At 47.3% G+C, this 18,800-nt stretch overlaps 2 protein-coding genes across 2 annotated transcripts in view; one reads left to right on the top strand and one right to left on the bottom strand.

The window, feature by feature from the left end:
• DPYSL2 (dihydropyrimidinase like 2) overlaps positions 1-2,237 on the bottom strand; it is a 90,788-nt gene extending 88,551 nt beyond the window's left edge. Inside the window, 1 exon segment of the mRNA XM_032470944.1 lies at positions 1,869-2,237. Within this exon segment, the coding sequence (XP_032326835.1) occupies positions 1,869-2,222 (354 nt within the window). The 5' untranslated portion in view covers positions 2,223-2,237.
• Positions 2,238-2,589: 352 nt separating this feature from the next.
• PNMA2 (PNMA family member 2) lies at positions 2,590-9,580 on the top strand. The gene is made up of 3 exons (XM_032470878.1): positions 2,590-2,720; positions 5,454-5,586; positions 5,887-9,580. The coding sequence occupies exon 3, from the start codon at positions 6,360-6,362 to the stop codon at positions 7,452-7,454; it is 1,095 nt and encodes a 364-aa protein (XP_032326769.1). The 5' UTR covers positions 2,590-2,720; positions 5,454-5,586; positions 5,887-6,359; the 3' UTR covers positions 7,455-9,580.
• The last annotated feature ends 9,220 nt before the right edge of the window (positions 9,581-18,800 follow it).

An 18,800-nucleotide genomic window follows, 5' to 3' on the forward strand; every position in this document is an offset into this window, starting at 1 on the left:
ATCTGCCAGTTTTTAAACGATCCCTTCCTTATCTCAAGGCATTTTCCTGCTCCCTTTAGGACATTAGAGTTATCATCACAACTAGATGAAGATGAACATCACACACCCATGATGTTATATGATCATGGTCTGACTCTCACCTATATGTTTATATAGGGAAGTATTTCACACTCACTCAGCTTTCAGGATAAGCTACATTATAGAAACTTTTGGTTTAATTGTCTGATCACTTGGAACAAATGGAGTTTTTGTATTAAGTTCTCCTGGTTGATTCATAGTGAAATATGGATATCAGGTCCCCCTTTACACATGCACATGTGAATAAATCAGAGGACAGGGATGGGGGAGGAGGAGTCAAGTAAGTAATTAGTTGTCACTTGAAAATGACAGCAAATGGTTTCTCTCTCCTAGAACTGGTCTTATACAAGTCAAAAGGTGAAAAACTCTGTGCCACATCAGGAAATAGTAACATGTCCAGACCATTATCACCAATCCTTAGCTGTTCTCTGATGGGTTCACTGTAAGCATACAACCTGAATGTCCAATAAATGCTTGTTATCACTCATTGAATATGTACAGACCACTCCCAGCTACTCTGGAAGACCCTTAAGAAGAAATGACCCTGAACTTTTTATAGCTAACCTTCACCCTACCCAGAAAACAAGGCACAAAAGAGGTAGTCAATAAATAATCAATCATTGGAGATTTCTCATCTTCACCAATGGGCATGGGGAAAAAAATCAAAAACAAGGGTTGAAACCTCTCACACTGTAATTTATCAGTTGAGAAATTAAGACTGGGAAAAAACTGCACGAGTATGAAGGTCACCCTGATAAAGGAAAAAAAAAAAAAACACATGGTGTGAGAAGACTATTGCACTTGAAATGCGCACTGTACATATCTGCCGAAGATGCCAAACATCTTCTGAAATCAGGCTTACCAAACTGGTCTTTGTTTCCCCACTAACACATTATAGGGGGTCTAGTCCACCTATGGCCGTCTATTCAAAACGTGAGGGATTTTCCTTTTTCTTTTCTTTTCTTTTAACCCTTTGAATATGATCCACTTAGTCCTCATCCCCAAAGCCCTTCCCAGAGAGTGGCGGGGGGAGCGCTGTGGGAAGCCCTTGCTGAGATACTTAGCGGAACTTTGGTCTCCACACGGGTTATTTAGGAGCGTCGCGGTTCCTCGCGTGACTCCAACGCCTCCCTGGTTCTTCTCACGCTGTGAGCGGGAGTCAGGGTGATGAGAGAGATTCTCCCAGGCAGTGCGGGGAGGCGCTGACCATGGTCCTGGCCTTCGAGCTCCGGACGCGAGCGCGGAGGGCGCCAGAGGGGATGCTCTGGGAGAGCGCGCAGGGCGCGGCGGGGAGCGGCCGTCGAGGCCCCCGCCCCTCCCGACCCCCGGGGAGCCCGCTGACCTTCCTGCGAACCCTCCACTCTACGCTCTGAGCTGCATCAAAAAAGGGTGGGGCAGCCAGCCACAGCTGCAATCGGAAGCCGCCCCGGAGGATTTAAGAAGAATGGAGCCGCGGCCCATCCCCCTCTCCAACCATGAGACCCCCTACCCGACTCCCCCAGCCGGGGATAGGTCCATCCTTTACCTCCCAGGCCCTGGAAGGCGCGGGCAGCCTTTGTGGGCGCAAAGCCGCCCACTGCCGAGCCAGAGCCTCTCAGCACCCTTCACGGAGAAGGGGCGGGCAGGGTGGGGTGCGTGTGCACATGCAGGGAGACGACATTCGAGGCGGGGCAGAACAGTGGGCAAGCCGGGATTCTCGGTTCTCCACCGAGCTGGTAGAGGGACAAGGAAGGGGCGATCCTCACGCAGCGTCCTCTGTCTCAAACACCGCCCCCCGCCCCCATACCAACCTGGTCGTTGATGTTCTGCAGGGCTTCCTTGCCCGAGGCCCGCCGGATCTCCACCTTCCGGCCCGATTCAACAGATGGCTCCCCGCCTGTGCGCCGGCCCTGCCGGGAGTACGGCGGCTGCGGGTCCGGGCCCAAGTGGGCGACGTCCCGCTGCTGAGCCACCACCTGCCCCGAGCCCCGGCCCACGGACAGCGAGTCAAAGTCGATGGTCTTGTTTTCCGAGGACCCTTCCACTGGGCAGAACATGCCACAGAATTTCTGCCGGGGTTTGGGGCTGCCTGAGCCCAGGTTTTTAAAAAAGGCAGGGACCTCTTCGTCCTCTGCTGCCTTCCCGGATTGCTTCCTCTCGGCCATGGCGTGGCGGCTTGGGGAGGGTCCTCTCTGTCCGTCTGTCCGTCTGCCGGTCCCTAAGTCTGCCTGTCTCTATGCACAAAACCCACCGGCTGCTGCCGCGGCGGCCGCTCTCTGCCTACCGCAAGGTGTACAGAAAGGAAGGAGGGATGGCGAGCGAGAGACGCACCCCTCCTGGTCCCTCCCCCTGACCCCGCTTTCTCCCCTCCCTGCCCACGCCCCCCGCCGCCGCACGAGCTCGGGCGAGCAGCGAAGTTGGATCTGGAAAGGCGGACGCTGCGGCAGCGGGAGCCGAGAGGCTGCCAGTTCCCGGCAGCGGCGGGAGGAGGGAGAAGCGGGCGGGGCGGGGGCGGGGCGCGGCGCCGGGGAGGGGAGCGCAGCGGCGGGGAGGCTGGGGAGGGCCGCGCCGCCGGGAGCCCCGCACTCCGGAAGTGAAGCGGCCAGACCACTGGCTAATGGATGCGGAGCTGAGGGCCCGCTGACCGCTCTTGGCGCGCCGGGGTAAGTATGGGGCAGGGCACGCGGGGGCGAAGATCGGAGGGCGCAGCCCCTGGCCCCCGCGCCCCTCTCCCCCACATGCCAGACGCCTCTTCCCCACCGCATTGCGGAGTCTGGCCTGCGGCGAGGGCCCACCGTGGAGAGGGTTCCCTGCCCCTTACCTGCGATGAGGGCTGATGGATGCGGAAAGGGGCACCAAGTGGCAGGCGCCAGGACACCCGGGGGAAGGGGAACGGGGCGGCGCCGAGGATGGGGAAGGTGTGGCGCAGGCCGTGCGGACAGTGGGGCCATACGAGGCGCGGGACACCAAACCCACGGACCTTGGGCTACTAGGAGCAGAGGCTGAAACAAGGTTCTCACTTGCACCCACAGTGGTGGGGAGCGCGCAGAATGGCGGGGAGAAACGCAGAGGCGTGGTGTAGAGGAGACAGTCTACAGCTCATGGGAGTGTAGCAGAGTGAAGTCTGCAAATTTCAGATCAACACGCAACTTAGGTGCATAGTGAGAAAGGGTGCAGACCGGTTATATTGCCCAAGGGCGTCATGTACCCTAAGGGCGCCACTGCGCCAGGAAGGGGCCAGTGGAATGTCTTCATCTGGTATCTTCCTCTCACCCCCAAAGCAGGGGGAAGGACACACATTGAAGCCCACTCCCCAAATCTCCAGCACTGCTGGGCTTCCTGGGCGCCCCGCCTCGTTCCCCCGCCCCCGTTGCGCACTGCGCCAGAGCCGCGGGGTTTCCTAGGTTGGCAGACGCCGCGTGCCCGCGACGTTAGTGCGCGCGCGTCCCGTGCAGGGTAAGGAGATGCGATGCTGACTGGGATGAGTGCCTTGAATGGTGTGAGGCCACGCAGCAGAAAGATTATGAGGACTTGGTGTGTATGCGCGAGTTGACTAGCCACAGCCGGGTGGTTCGGCATCCAGGGGGCATTTTGATGTATGCCAGTAACACGTTCGCTGAGGACCCTTCATTGCTTTCGCCTATCCCCGCGTCTTTTCCATGTAACAGTCCCTGCCCATGATGGACAGCCCCGCCCTTCTCTCCATAGTGGCAAAATCCTGTAGAAATGATGTCCATCCTTTGGCGGCTCCAGAAGGAGCTCTGAGCATGCTCAGTAACCAAGGTGGGTTTGGACTGAGACACTACCAACGGAGCATCGCTCCAGGCAGAGTAACCAAGGATTCGGTCCCCTTGTCAGCCCTTGCCCCTGGACGGATTCAATGCGGACATCCTCCCGCGCCCCAATTGTGAGGGATAATTTGGTGAATGGAGTTAAATTTGGAGGCCAACCGGTGTCAGGTTGAAAGTAAGCCCACCATGATAGATGAGAAGGCGTCTCCGGATGAGGAGAGGAGGAGGGAGGAGAGAGATGGATATGCGTGTGCAGGGCAGAGAGAACCAGAGGCAGGCAGTAGGACTTAATGCCATTTGAATAAAGCACATCCTCACGAATTACATCCTTTCCTACTCCCGGCAGCCCCATGAAATGAGTGCTTCGTTATCACCACTTTCCAAGGTTCCAATGTAGGAAACAGATTTAGAGATTAAGGTGCTTTGCCCAAGGTGACTATCTAGTTAAACCATCCAACAATTCCAGTGGGGGGGGGGGTCTTCCACCTGAAAGTCTGGTTCCTTTTCCAACTCATCCCATCTTTATGTGAGAAAAGACAAGATTTTTCACTCCCCCCCCCACCGCACCCAATATCCATATATTTCCACCTGTGGCCTTATTGTGTATCAGAGATGTTTCACTTGCCATCTTTTTATTTGAAGGTTGCACTGCAGGTAGAGATGGCCTTTGGAGGAAGAAGCCACCCCAAAGTAGCCTAATTTCAGCAGGACAGTTATTATGTGGACATTAGAGATGTTTCTTCCCGGGTATTCGATGCCTTTTTACATCTCATGTCACCTCTAAATTCTATCCTGGGGAGGAAGGTCACTCCCATATCTTAGAAGAGGAACATGAGGCATGGAGATGTCACTGGACTCAGATCCCTGGGGCTGCTGGGCGGAGACATGAGCCAGCATTTTGCCCTCCCCGCCCTCTGGCATTCAACCTGCTTTCGGTGCCTTCCAGAAGGACTGGGGATATGTGACTGCAGCGGGAGCAGCTGTCGCTACAGCTGCAGGTTGGCATCTGTGGCATATGGACCCCATTTGGACTGATGGAGAATTTCAGGCCTGGGGGAGAATGGTCACAGCCCCTTAACACACTCTCCATGACAACAACGGGGAGATAGACAGGCGCGCTTCCCTTTTTATGTTACCTGGTCTCCACCAGCTCTCCTCTCTTTTCCTCTGTCCTCAAATGACCCATTCAAGTTCAACTGCTATGAAGAAAGTATCATGTCACTAACTTAATAGCAAAAGACATTCCTAGTTGTGCATTTTTAAAGCCTGACCAGGCACTGCAAAAGAGAATTCATTCATAATTACAAGATTTGTTTATCTGGCTCTGCAATTTTTTTGTTTAATTTGTTAAACTTCTATTAAATTGTTGTACCTATATTAAAGTACATTATAAAAATTATATTGTTAAACCTATATTAAGTTGGTTTTAAATGTTTGAGTGATTTCTAACTGGATTTTATAATCAAAGAGAGGAAGCCACTTAATATTGTTTAGTAGATTTAATTAAATTGTGATGGACTGCCATGTTTTTGAACAAGTGCATCAACAGTCTTCACATTGGTTACTATCAAGCCGTAAAAATATACTATTATTATATTTATACAGGCAGCTTGGCTTGGCTGGAGCTAAGAGACACCCGGACACACACTTGGGTGGAGTTGGGTGACATCTGCCTGTGCTAGAAGCTGAATATATAAGCTGCTGGACTGTCATGGAACATTCTGGAACGTGTAAACAGGTATCTATCTAGCCACGGCTCCTGATTTCATTCTTCACAAGGGAAAGCTCTGTCCACCAACGGGGGCTCCATTAACTGGTATGCCTGATGAGCAGATGATGGGGAAGCCAGATTGCAGGAGGTCCCCAAGAGAACAAGAAAGGCACTATAAGCAGAGAAGAGACCTGACAGAGTGGACCAGACGCAAATCCTCTGTGAGGCAGAATCCCTGGTCTGCCCCTCCTCCCACCCCCTAACCAGGTCGAGGTGCTTCCTGGGAAGGAGAGGGCAGTGTGGTAAAACTGACCTTTGTTTCCTCAGGAGTCCAAGCCACTCTGCTGGGAGATTGCCCTCCAGGAGTTCCGGGTGCCAGAGTGGAGGTGTCTCCCCACCGTCTAAAGAGAGGTGAGGTGACAGAGACCCGGAGGGCGGTGAAAGCAGCTGTCCTACGTGCATTTGGCGGGGAGCGGGGGTGGGCAGCACCACTACGAGGCTGCGGGAGAGAAACCGCAGCTTCAAGGCTGCAGAACCACAGACAGTGGTGCTGTCAGAACTGGGGTCAGGTCTGGACACCTAACACAAAGTGCCGAATCCTTGCGGCCGGGCAGTGAGGGTGATTGGTCCAGAAGATTTTGAGACAGCTGCTATTGGAGCGACCTGACCCAGGACCCAGTCATTGGTGTGTTATAACGTTTAGAAGCTCATCCAGGATAGTCTCAGTTCTAAGGCAGTGTCTTTCTGCCCCACAAACTAATCGGTACCCGTAGAGTCAGATCGAGTTAATATTTGGGACAATGGCGCTGGCACTGTTGGAGGACTGGTGTAGGATCGTGAGTGTGGATGATCAGAAGTCACTGATGGTTATGGGGATACCAGTGGACTGTGATGAGACCGAGATTCAAAAGACTCTCCAGGAGGCTTTAAAGTCTCTGGGCAGGTATCGACTGCTTGGCAAAATATTCAGGAAGCAGGAGAATGCCAATGCTGTGTTATTAGAGCTTCTGGAGGACACTGATGTCTCCGCGATCCCCAGCGAGGTTCAGGGAAAGGGGGGTATCTGGAAAGTGATCTTTAAGACCCCTAACCAGGACATTGAATTTCTTCAAAGGCTGAACCTCTTTCTAGAAAAAGAGGGGCAGACAATCTCGGGAATGTTCCGAGCGCTTGGGCACGAGGGCGTGTCTCCAGCCACGGCACCCTGCGCGTCACCGGGGTTCCTGGCCCATTTGTTGGGACAGGCACTCGCCCACGCCCCTCAGCCGCTACTCCCAATGAGATACCGGAAGCTGAGAGTGTTCTCAGGGAGCGCCGCGCCCGCCCCCGAGGAAGAGCCCTTTGAAATCTGGTTGGAACAGGCCACTGAGATAGTCACAGAGTGGCCGGTAGCAGAGGCAGAAAAGAAACGATGGTTGATGGAAAGCCTTCGCGGCCCGGCCCTGGACCTCATGCACATAGTCCAGGCAGACAATCCGTCCATAAGTGCGGAAGCGTGCCTGGAGGCATTTAAGCAAGTGTTCGGGAGCCTGGAGAGTCGCAGGACCTCACAGGTGAAATACTTGAAGTCCTATCAGGAGGAAGGAGAGAAGGTCTCCGCCTACGTGTTGCGGCTGGAAACCCTGCTGCGCAGGGCGGTGGAGAAGCGGGCCATCCCGCGGAGCATCGCCGACCAGGTCCGCTTGGAGCAGGTCATGGCTGGGGCGAGCCTTAGCGAAATCCTCTGGTGCAGGCTGAGGGCACTGAAGGATCAGGGCCCACCCCCCAGCTTCCTGGAGCTCATGAAGGTCATCCGCCAAGAGGAGGAGGAGGAGGCCTCTTTCGAAAACGAGAATGTTGAGGAGCCGGAGGATGGGGACGGCTATGGACACTGGGATCACGAAGCAGATGACTAAAACCCAACTCCAAAGGGGACCCATGGTCCCGGACGGGGGGACATCACTTTACCAGGCTAAGACCTTGCGGTCTTTTTTTCTCTAACGTACACAGTTGAAAGCAAGGCATTCCAGCCAGGTCTTGATTCTTTTAAGAAAAAAAAAAAAAAAAAGAAAAAAGAGAATGTCAGAGCGTTTCTTGGACCCTACATAGATTATTAGTAAACAAAAGATTGAATTCCAAATACGAGAGAATAAACCTAAAGAAATCTGGACCAGGTTTCCTCTAAATACCCCCCAATAGAGCCAAGTTACCCATCCCACAGAAGAAAGAAATAAATGTGAGAAAATTATCACTTTGGCCATCTATTTAAAAACCCAAGCTCTTTGACTTGGCAATTGTTGTCCTTTGTCAAATCAGCAGGTTCTCTCCTAGGTCGGAGCAGCGTGAGACAGTGTTCAAAAGAGCTAAGGGTGATAAACTTATGCGCCTGGCCGGGCTCTGGGAGAACCGCAGAGGCTCAGGAAGGAGGCGGCGGCCTCCGCACGTGAAAGCGAAATAGCCTTCCGCGTAAAAGAGTTCGCGGTGCCAAGAGAAGTGCTGATGGCAGATGAGTACTAACATCTGCATCGCAGGTTTCTCTCTTTCCTTACTTGGGAAGCACTTATTGCTTCTCTGCTGGGTGTTGGATAGCCGGTTCCAGGCGCTGTGTTAGGCCCCCGAGGACACAGAGGTCCCGTGGGAGAGGCATCCTCAGCAAAGGTAGACATCACCGGAGGGCCCGCTGAAGAGTGGGGATGCGCAGGGGATCCGTGTTTGGATTCAGTCTGGTTAGAGAGAAGGATTTTTAGTGGCAACCAAGGGCAGAGGAGCAGGAAAGAGCTGGCCGTTACTGAGGGCCTGCTCTGTGCACGGTGTTTTAGGCCCATCTCATGTCATGTGGACATCCCCCGTGTGCAGTAATGGGGCTCATTTGGAAAGAGGAAGAAACAGGTTCAGGGTTACTGGTCTGCTCAACATCAAAATGCTAGCAGGTGGCAGAGGCCGGACAGAAGTCCAGTCCTCTCTGACTCTTGCTAATTCTCTCTCCACCCTGATAGCCATTTTCAAATTGTGCTTTGCAGTTCTGCAAGGATTTTTTAGCAGTTCCATCTTTAAAATGTATTTTAAACTCTTTAAATCTCTAATAAATAACAGGTAGACACGGGAACGTTGATATCCAAAGTTTAACACATTGGCATTTACCGGCCGGCTGGCTTTTCTTTCCAGACTGACTCATTTTGTGCAGACCTTGGAAGAAAGGTTCTCTTGTGATATCTGAGCACATATCCAAACTCTTTTTAATTCTTCATAGATTAAGGAAGCCATAGTACCTCACAGGTGTTTAAATCAAGCCCGTGCATTTCTTGTGACGTAAAGGATGCTTCGAGCATAAATGAGCATCGTTCCATTGCAAGGCGCCAACACAATTGATGTCCAGCATCGTGGTAGCTCTGAATATACAATAAACAAGTGGCTTAACTCCTCTAAACTTTAGTTTTTTCCTCAAAATGGGAGGATGATAGAATAGGGTTGTTGGTAGGCTCCAAAGACATAAAGCCTTGTAAGCACTTGGCATGATGCCTGGGACATGGAAAAGCCTCAATACATTGAGGGGCTCTTTTTTTTATTATTTTTCACGGTGCTTATTGTCTGGTCAATGCACACTCTCTTCGTTGTTCTAACAGTCCTGCAGTCACAAGTACATATGTAACCTATCATTCAAGTTGTGGCATCGCATTGGAACCTGTTTTAGCGCTTGTGGTGAGTTTCAGTGCTTTTTGTCTGTTAACTTTGTGATAAATTTTCCAGCAGTTGTTGACTAGTGTTAGTGATTACAAGAAATTATTCTTTCTGATCGTGGATAATTTTAACTGAAGAATATCCTGAGATTGTAAGAAAAGCTTTTAAAAAAATGGTACGCTCTGTGATCATTTATCTTTCTAAGTTATACTTTTCAATACTGTTAACCAAAGTGATAACACCCTGATTTCATGTGTTTTTTGTATCCATGAACATGGCCTCACTGTTCTCCAGTATCCACAGTAAACAAAGTGAAGCGTTATAAATGTGAAGTTATAAAATAAACACGTTTATTGGCTGTTAAGATTCTGAGTTTTTTCTGCTTCGTGTATTGTGGTTCTGTATTAACTATTGCTTGAAGAAGGCATTTCATTCCTAAAAAAAAAAAATTGGACAGATAGGATTAGAAAGTCAAGCTAAAAAGGGTCTCAAACTCTTCCAGAGAAGATCTGGGAGCAAAATGCTGGAACGGAAACACTTGGCTTCGTCTCCGAGGATGAGAGGGTGCTCAGCCCACCCGTAGTGGATTCCCCTTTTAAAATGCCAGAAATGACAGATGGAGGCCCGTTCCCTCGGAGACCTCCAACTCATTTGCTTGGGCAAGAATTTGCACAGATACACTCACTAGCCTTCATTCCGCCAAGGGTGAAAAGGTACAGAGGTAAAATACTGCGTGTCTTGGACGAAGTCATTTTTCACTATATAGATGTATAGAGGAGACACAATTTCTCTTGCCTTTGGCCATCTTGGAATTTCTTCTCTTCCTCCTTCCTGCCCAGTGGGGGACCGTTCCTCAGGGACTGCACACCGTGCAGATTGACCCATTATGAGTGTCCTGAGGGATGCCCAACACTCTCCCAGTCACTTGAGCAGTGGGGAGGGTATAGCTCAAGTGGTAGAGTGCATGCTTAGCATGCCCAAGGTCCTGGGTTCAATCCCCAGTCCCTCCTCCAAATAGAAATAAATAAATAAACCTAATTACCTCCCCCTCGTAAAACAAAGGGGAAAAAAAAAACCAATCACTTGAGCAAAACCTTCTGGGAGATTGGTCTCACCTTGTACTTAAATATGTCTCCAGTCCAGACCCTTGGAGACCGAGGCCTCCAAGATTGCATAGCTGGCTACTGAGGTTAACTTTTCACCAGGGGCCACCAGCATCTTCAGGTCATAGGTGTCACCTGACATCTCCTCCTGTACCAGTCAGTCCTGTTGTCTTCTACTGTGCCTTCTAAACACAAGACCCTCTGATCATCTGTTCCATCTTTACTCTCACGTCCACACTACACTGTGTTTCCTCCCCAATGCTGAACTTTAAGACCCTCCAACAGACCTACTGGATATCCCACCATGTCCTAGACAAACTAGCCGGTACCATCAGAGCCCCTGCAGGATACCCCATCACCATATTCCTTAATTGAACTCTGGTCCTCCTGCTGGTCTGTTGCCCACCAGTCCCCTGGAGGAAGCCACTCAGTCTCCCCACCTCAGGAGAGGTTGGCGCGTGGTGGCAGTGTTTCTTTCGCTCGCCATCACCACCTCCCCATTTGCAAACACATTTCCTCCTTCCTGGCACGTGCTTACCCACTATGCCCCACCACGCTCTGCAGACCAGTCCTGGGAAGCCTGGACAGAGCATTGGCAAAGAAGGGAACATGGCAGGGAAGGGCTGGGGCACATTTAGGACTGAATCTGGCTGGGTGTTATCCAAGGACCAAAAAGTAGGAAGAAAAAGAAAATGAATACAAGCTGTGTCCAAGGAAGGCCTACAAGCAAGGCTGGGAAAGCAAAAGGTTTTGAAGCTGGCGTTTTGAAGGAGTGGAGCCTGCGATGAAACTCAGAAGTGAAGTAAGACGCTCTGGGACAAGGATTGTCAAACTCACTTGGGGTTTGTTTTGTTCTTGTTGTTGTTTTGACCACCAGCGTGATCTTTGGATGGTCAAAAGGTCCAGGATCAGGGCAGACATCTCTCCTATCCCCTGCCTGGCTGGGTGGACCAGGAATTCCTTGAGTTTGCCCAGGGAAGATGTAACACTCGTCCAGAAACTCTCTTTGGGTGGAAGATGGTGTCCAGAGATGGATTTCTCAGAAGCTAGCCTCCCTGCCGTAGCAAGCTCTGGAGTTGTCCCTGCTCCAAACCTGCATCATGCAACTCTCTGCCATGCCTAAGTGGTCCTTGACATCCCAAATGGACATTTTCTTAAACACTACTGTAACTCCAGAAATGTGTGCCAAAATCAATTCTATCATTAAAAAAAAAAGAGTGTAGGATTTCAGTCTCTGTTTCAGGCCACCAGCTGGAGTGGCCCATTAATTGTCTGGGCTGTTTTAAGCAGCAGCTGAGACTTTTTCCCATTCTGCCCACCCCGCAACCCACCCTTGAAGGGAAAAGTTCCCAAAGGGGGGAGTTACCCAGACTATGTGGTCGTGCTCAAGCTGGGAGCCACTGCAGGAAGTCCCCAGGGAAGGCAGGGGAAAAACTCACCCCAACGCCATCCTGTCCCAGACTTGCCTGCTCTCCACCACCTAAAGGCAGCCCCATTGAGGACCTTTCCTGGCTTCTCGGCATAACAACTTTGCCAGCAAACTCCATCACTAAAATGACACTTTCTTGAAATAACAAGCAGTTGTCACAAAAGTAAACTTTATCTTTTCTAAGTATTGAGGTCTGATGACAAATAAAAATTGTGTATTTAAGGAGTACTGTGTGATACTTTGATGTAAGTGTACATTGTGAATCGATCTCCACAATCAAGCTAATTAACACATCCATCACTTCACCTAGTAACCATTGTGTATGTGCTGAGAATACTTAAGATCTATTGTCTTGGTAAATTTCAAGTGCACAATACAGCATTGTTAACCACAGTCATCATGCTGTACTTTACATCTCCAGAACTTATTCTTCCTGCGTAGGTGAACGTTCGTGCCCTTCGAGCAACAGGTTCCCACTTCCTCCACATCCCAGCCCCTATAACCACCATGCTGCTCTGCCCTTCTGACTTTTTAAGATTCCACATATAAGTAAGATCATACCATATTTGCTTTTCTATGTCTGGCTTATTTCATTTAGCATTATGTCCTCATGGTGCATCCATATTGTCACACATGGCAGGATTTCCTCCTATGAGAGTGAGTTTTTATTACGAGTGAAGATATATAAGACAATGGAAGCCGGGTTGGCTGCTGACTGGCTGTCCTATTTCATTCCCTGGTAACATTCCATGCAAGAAGTCAGCCTCTGAGGACACTTACTGAGCTTGGCAACCCTGCTATTCCAAATAGTGGCTAGTGAACATTTTAAAGTTTCTAAAGAAAAAGCCTCTATGTAAGCCTAAAGCAACTCTACATGGCTAGGGCTGGGTGTGTCGCCATCTTGGGATAAACATCTACCAACCAATCCAGAATTGCCAGGGCTGTTTCCAATTTTGCTGTGATTTATGGGTGTAATACTAAGGACGTAATCCTCTGGACTCCAAGCCCCATCATTGGAATGGGTCTATGGCCTACAAATGGCAACGTGGGGTGAGGACCCAGGCTGCAGAGGTTCCCCGGACCATATTCAGGGCTTTAGGTGGGCTTTGAGTTCATGACTAAGGGGGCAACTTGGCAAAGCCATGGACTGCTTAGGTCATATTCCTCCCAGGGACCGCCAGATTTTATCAGCACTGAACTACATGGGAGCTATTTCTCCTTGACTAGGGCCTGGCTGACAGTTCTTTGATGCTTCAGAGCATTCGTGGCATGGCTCTGAAATGTATTCTGCCCAAAACAAGAATAGTTTTGGTTTAGGAATCCATCAAAGTTGTACTACAAAGGGTAAGGCCTGGGCACATTACTTCCTCTGGTACCAGTCGGGCCGTGGTGTTTCCCAAGAAGGGGCAGGTTAACCTGAACTGAGCCATCGCTTCTAAGTAGACAACGTCCTCAGGGCACAGGGATGGGATACATACTGAGGAATAAGGAGAGAGTCCAAGGGGGCCATACGTGCCTCCTACCCCCACTGCATCTCCTGACGCTCCCAACCTATGTCAGAAACAAAGGCTAGAGCAATGGAAATTAAAACCTGGAAATAGACAAGGAGTGAAACAAAACATAAGCAAGGGAACAGACAACCCCAGACAGAACAAGTATGAAGAAAATCACATAAAATCACATCATAGTCAAACTGCTGTAAACAAAGATAACTGCTGTAAACCAAGAAAATCTTGAAAGCAGCCAGAAGAAAATGGCATATTTCACAGAGAGAAGGAATTCCAGTCTCCCCTCGGTATCGTAGGGAGATTGGTTCCAGGACCCATCCACAGATGCTCAAGTCCCTTGTATAAAATGGCATCGTAATTGCCTATAATCTTCGTGCTTCCCATATACTTTAAATCATCTCTAGATTGTCAGTAATACCTAACATAATGTAAATGCTATGTAAATAGTTTTGCTTCTGGAACTCTCTGGATTTTTTTCCAAATATTTCCAATCTGCATTTGGTTGGATCAGTGGATGAAGAACACATGGATCTGGAGAGCTAACTGTGCTGTTAACTTCTCATGAGGAAATACGGAGACCAAAGGGGCAATGATGTCTTTAAACCGCTGGATAAATAAACCCTGCTCAGCCAAGGTTTAGTACAAATTTGCCTTTAAATCATCATCTGAACCTAGAAATATTTGGAGGTGGTTGGCAGTGGGGAGGGGCTGAACAACTGGGGAGAAATTTCCACCACTGACTGGATTTATTTAATGGTTAGCGAAATATTTGGGTTTCTATCATCTTCTGAAGTTAATTTTAGCAGCTCGGATTTTCTAACTTTTTTTCATTTTATCTAAGATTTTTTTCATGTATAGGCATAAACTTGTCAGTGTTCTGTTCAGAGGTTCTAAGTTACGAATGCTTCTGTAGTTAAAGCTCCTTATTCACTTCTGATGTTTATTATGTGTGTTTCTTCTCTTTCTTTCTAGATTAATATTCCCAGTTTAGCTATTCTATTGATTTTTTTTTTTAAAAGAATCAGCTTTTGGATTTGTTCACCCTCTCCATCATTATTTTATTAATTTCCATTCTTACTTCTATTATTTCTTTCCTTTCATGATGTTTAGAATTAATATACCATTTCATTTCCAGCTTCTTGAGGATTGTTCCCTCTTTTCTATGTTTCATGACTTAAAAAAATATTTAAGCATAGCAATTTACGTCTAAATACCACTTTAATGGCATCCCATAATTTTGTTATAATATTTTAAATATTTTATTATGATATTTTCATAAGCCACGAATTAGTTTTTTGGGGGGCAAAGTTGTTACAGATTGTGATTTATAATAAACATATATTTTGGTCTTCCAGCTACAGTCCCTGGTTTACAAAATTCTTGAAATTTCCTGGAAGAAAAGAGCAATGGGAGCACCTTTTGTTATAATATTTAGTCTCTGGTCCTCAGTTCCTGAAATGGCTTCAGAGCCATAAAGCTGAAATAGGTGTCTCATTATTCATAACAAGCCCCTTTTCGCCAGAACTGGGTTTATGTTAATGAAGTGACTTTTGGAAATCCCCTAAAGATGGGGCACTGGTGTCCAGGGGGGCCAATTATGAATGGAGAGTTAGAACTTCCAGTTGCACTGTTTAATTTCTGGTAGGGGGAGAGGGCCGAGAGGTTGAATCAGTGACCAATGGTCAATTATTTAATCAATCATGTCTTTGTAATGAGGCCTCCATAAGACAACCAAAAAGGGGGGGTGTTGGAGAGCTCCCAGGAACCAGAACACTTCCATGTGCCACCGTGCTGGACCCTAGGGCCCCAAACTCCATGAGGACAGAAGCTCCTTTGTTCAGAATCTTGCCCCACATATCTCTTCATCTGACTACTGATCCACATCCTTTAATTTCCTTTGTAATAAACCAGTAATCTAGTGTGTAAACAAGTTTCCTGAATTCTGTGAGCCAATCTGGCCAATTAATAGAACCCAAAGCAGGGGTCACGGAAACTTCTGATTTACAGTCAGTCATTCAGGAGTACAGGGAACAACCTGTAGTCTCAGCCTATAAGCATTGAAAGCTATAAAATTTCCTTTGTGAACTGCTTTGCCTGCATTCCACAAGTTTTGATGAGTTTTATTTAGTCATTTCAAAATATTTCCTAATTTCTCTTACGGTTTCTTCTCCGATTCAAGTTGTCCAGTTTCCAATATTTGGAGTTTCTCTACCATCTTTTCATTATTGACTTCTAACTTAATTCTTCTGTGGTAGGAAAATACACCCCGTATGATTTCAAAGTTAGAGACTTGTGACCTAACATATGATCTCTCTGGGTGAATGTTCAACTTGCACATGAGAATAAGTGGACTCTACTGTCGTAGGTTGTAAGTTTCGATTAAACCAATTGGTTTAAAAAGTTGTACAATTTTTTTTTTTATTTCCTTGCTCATTTTCTGCCTACTTGTCTTGTGAATTTCTGAGATAGGGGTGTGACAATATCTAATTATAATTGTGGATTTGTCTGCTTATTCTCTTTGTTCTTCCAGGTTTTGCTTCTTTTTTTCTTTTTTGCATATGGATATCCAACTGTTCCAGTACCATTTGTTGAAAAGACTATCATTTCTCTACTGAATCGTTTTTGAATCTTTGTCAAAAATCAGTTGACCATGTATGTGGGTGTCTGTTTCTGGACTCTATTCTGTCCTACTGATCTGTTTGTCTATCTGGACGCCAGTTCTGACTCTCTTTCTTTACTATAACAATATAAAAGTCTTGACATGAGGTAGTGTAAGTCCTCCAACTTTGTTCTTCTTTCTCAGATTTGTTTTAGCCATTTGTAGTTCTTTGCATTTCAGTGTAAATTTTAGAACAAACTTCTCAATCTCTACCAGAAAAGCCTTCTGGAATTTTGTTAGGATTGCCTTTAATCTATGGATCAGTTTGGGGATAACTGACATCTTGACAAAAGTCAGTTTTCTGACCCATGAACGTAGCATCTCTCCATTTATTCTATCATGTTTAATTTTATAGCAAAATGGTGTAGTTTTAAGGACTGGGGTCTTACATGTATTTTGTCAAATATATTCCTAAATATTTAATTTTTAATGCTATTGGAAGTCATTTTGTCTTTCCATTTGTTTGTTGCTAGTATACAGAAATACAATTAATTTTTACATATTGATATGTGTCCTGTAACCTTACTAAAGTTGCTTATCAGTTCTAGTAACTTTTTTTTGATGTCATGGATTTTTTTTTATGTAAATGATTATGTCGTCCGAAATTAAAGACAGTTTGACTTCTTCCTTTCCAATCTAGATATCATTCATTACTTTTTCTCACCTTATGGCACTTGTCAGGACCCATAGTACCATGTTGAATAAAACTGAGAACAAACATCACTGTCTTATTCCTATTCTTAAGGGGAAAGTATGCAAACTTTTACCATGAAATTTGACGTTAGCTGTAGATAGGTTTTTTGTAGATACTTGTAGTAAGTGGAATTTTTTAAATAGCTGTCCCCAAATCTTTCCTCTAATATACTGAATATAAAAGACTTGAAATACACAAACTGAAAGACTTGAATATACAAACTGACAATGGCCAGACTATATATAAAGATAGACCCACAACTTCCATGGCAACCAGCTCAAAAGAGTCAACACTTGATCAGTAACTTCCAAAACTTCCCTAATTTTTGCCCTCACTGCCAACTTAGGAACAGAAAGAGAAAGCAAACATGCTACCCGTACTGCTTCTGGCTAGCCCACCTGTAGCCGTCCTACACCAAAAGCCCCCAAACAGAGCACACGTTAAGCCTTCCCTTTCTCCACTCCCCAGCCTGACTTTGAGTCTCTGCTAAATGCAAGTGGTTGTCTCTTGCCTTTGTTCTTGGTTCAGTGATCTTCATTTAGCCCATGCCCTGACAAGTTCTTTCAATGGATGCTGAATGTGACGCCTTTGTGATGTGTCGACTCGGCTAGGCTGAGCTATAGTTCCCAGAATTCCCTTTCTAGTATGTGTCCGGCTAGGGTAAAGTACAAGGGCTATTCTCTCATGGGAGCTGGAGCATGGAAGGGAAACGGCAGCTGTTTTGTAAGACACACAGACACCTTCTCCCAGACTTTCAGTCAAACACAAATCCTCCTTGTTTGGAAGACAGAAAAGGCGTTCAGCACATTAAATGCTGGTGGGAAAGAACCATTCGAGAGGAAGAAGGTGACGATAGAAAGAGGGAGTGACGGATGCTCAAGGTCTCTGGAGAGTAGGACTCTGTGCACACATGGCCTTGGGGAGGAGGAGAGAGAAAGAGTAGGGAGCTCTACAAAGAAAGACAGCAGCTGTTTGCTGTGAGTCAGTGTTCAGGCTGGGATTGTCTCAGAGACTGTCTCGTCTAAAGCCCTATTGTATAAATGAAGGAACTTCAGCTGCAGGGTTCGTGACCAGCCCAAGGTCATAGTTTCTTTGAGTGGCAAGACCAAACACAGCACCTCTGCCTCTGTCTCTCCAGGTTTTCTCCCTAACTTGTGCTTCATAGATTCCTTTTTCCTTCATCCCCTTCTTCCAGACTCCAAATCCTTATTGCTCTTATCTGTGCACCAGACCAGAGGGAGGGGTGGCTTCAATTAGACCAGAAGATGTGAGCTACTTCACGATGGACCAAGAAGGGAGAGAAAGGCGATCTGAGTCTGGGGGAACAGCCAGAGCAGAGTTACAAACAGGGCAGTCTTCTGGGAGCAGAGAGGAAGCTCAGCCAGCTGGAGCGAAGGGTTATGTCTACAAAGTCTGGAAATTAGGGTACCAGGTTATGGAGAGCTCTGAATGCCAGAGGGAGGAATTCAGAATTAATTCTGCTTTCATTTATTCATTACTTAATTTTTAAATAATATATGGAGTGCTTACTATGTGCAGTCTCTTTGCTTGGGACCGTGACATTGGGAGGCACTGAGAATGTTGATGAAGGGTGTGAAAAGACGAAAGAGACAAATACCAGTAAGTGCAAAGGATAACAGCAGATCCTTTAAGATATAATAAGTAAATCCACACTTGGTTGCTGTCCCTAGGAGAATATGCTTACCTGACAATGTAGGTGTTGTCTTTGTTCTCCTGACATGGGTGTACACACCGTTGGCTGTATATTAACTTTACTGAACGGCAGAGAGGAAAGACCCGTGAACTTGGATTTGGAAGACCTTGGTTTTGGTCCTGGTTCTGCTTCTGTGTCACTTCACTTCTCTAAGCCCTTGTCTCTTCCTCTGCAAAAAAAAAAAAAAAAAAAAAAAGGAAGGAACAAAAGGCCAGGAATTTTCTCTTTGGATTTAAATCCTGAAGCTTCCTCCTCTTGGACAGAATACGTTTTATTAAGTGCCTTCATTCTAAGCACAGCCTCAGTCCCAGTGGCCAGGATACAAATGGAAGAAAACAGCATCCCAGCCTCAAAGCATTCTCATATACAGTAAAACACAATAAAGGTGGATGGATGGAGAAGCAAGGACACGTCCACTTAATGTCGTTCAGCCTCCCCGCGCTGAATCACTCAGGCCTGTCTTGGCCTCCTTTGCTG

Source organism: Camelus ferus, chromosome 31 (assembly GCF_009834535.1).
Source record: "Camelus ferus isolate YT-003-E chromosome 31, BCGSAC_Cfer_1.0, whole genome shotgun sequence".
NCBI classification, from domain to species: Eukaryota; Metazoa; Chordata; class Mammalia; order Artiodactyla; family Camelidae; genus Camelus; species Camelus ferus.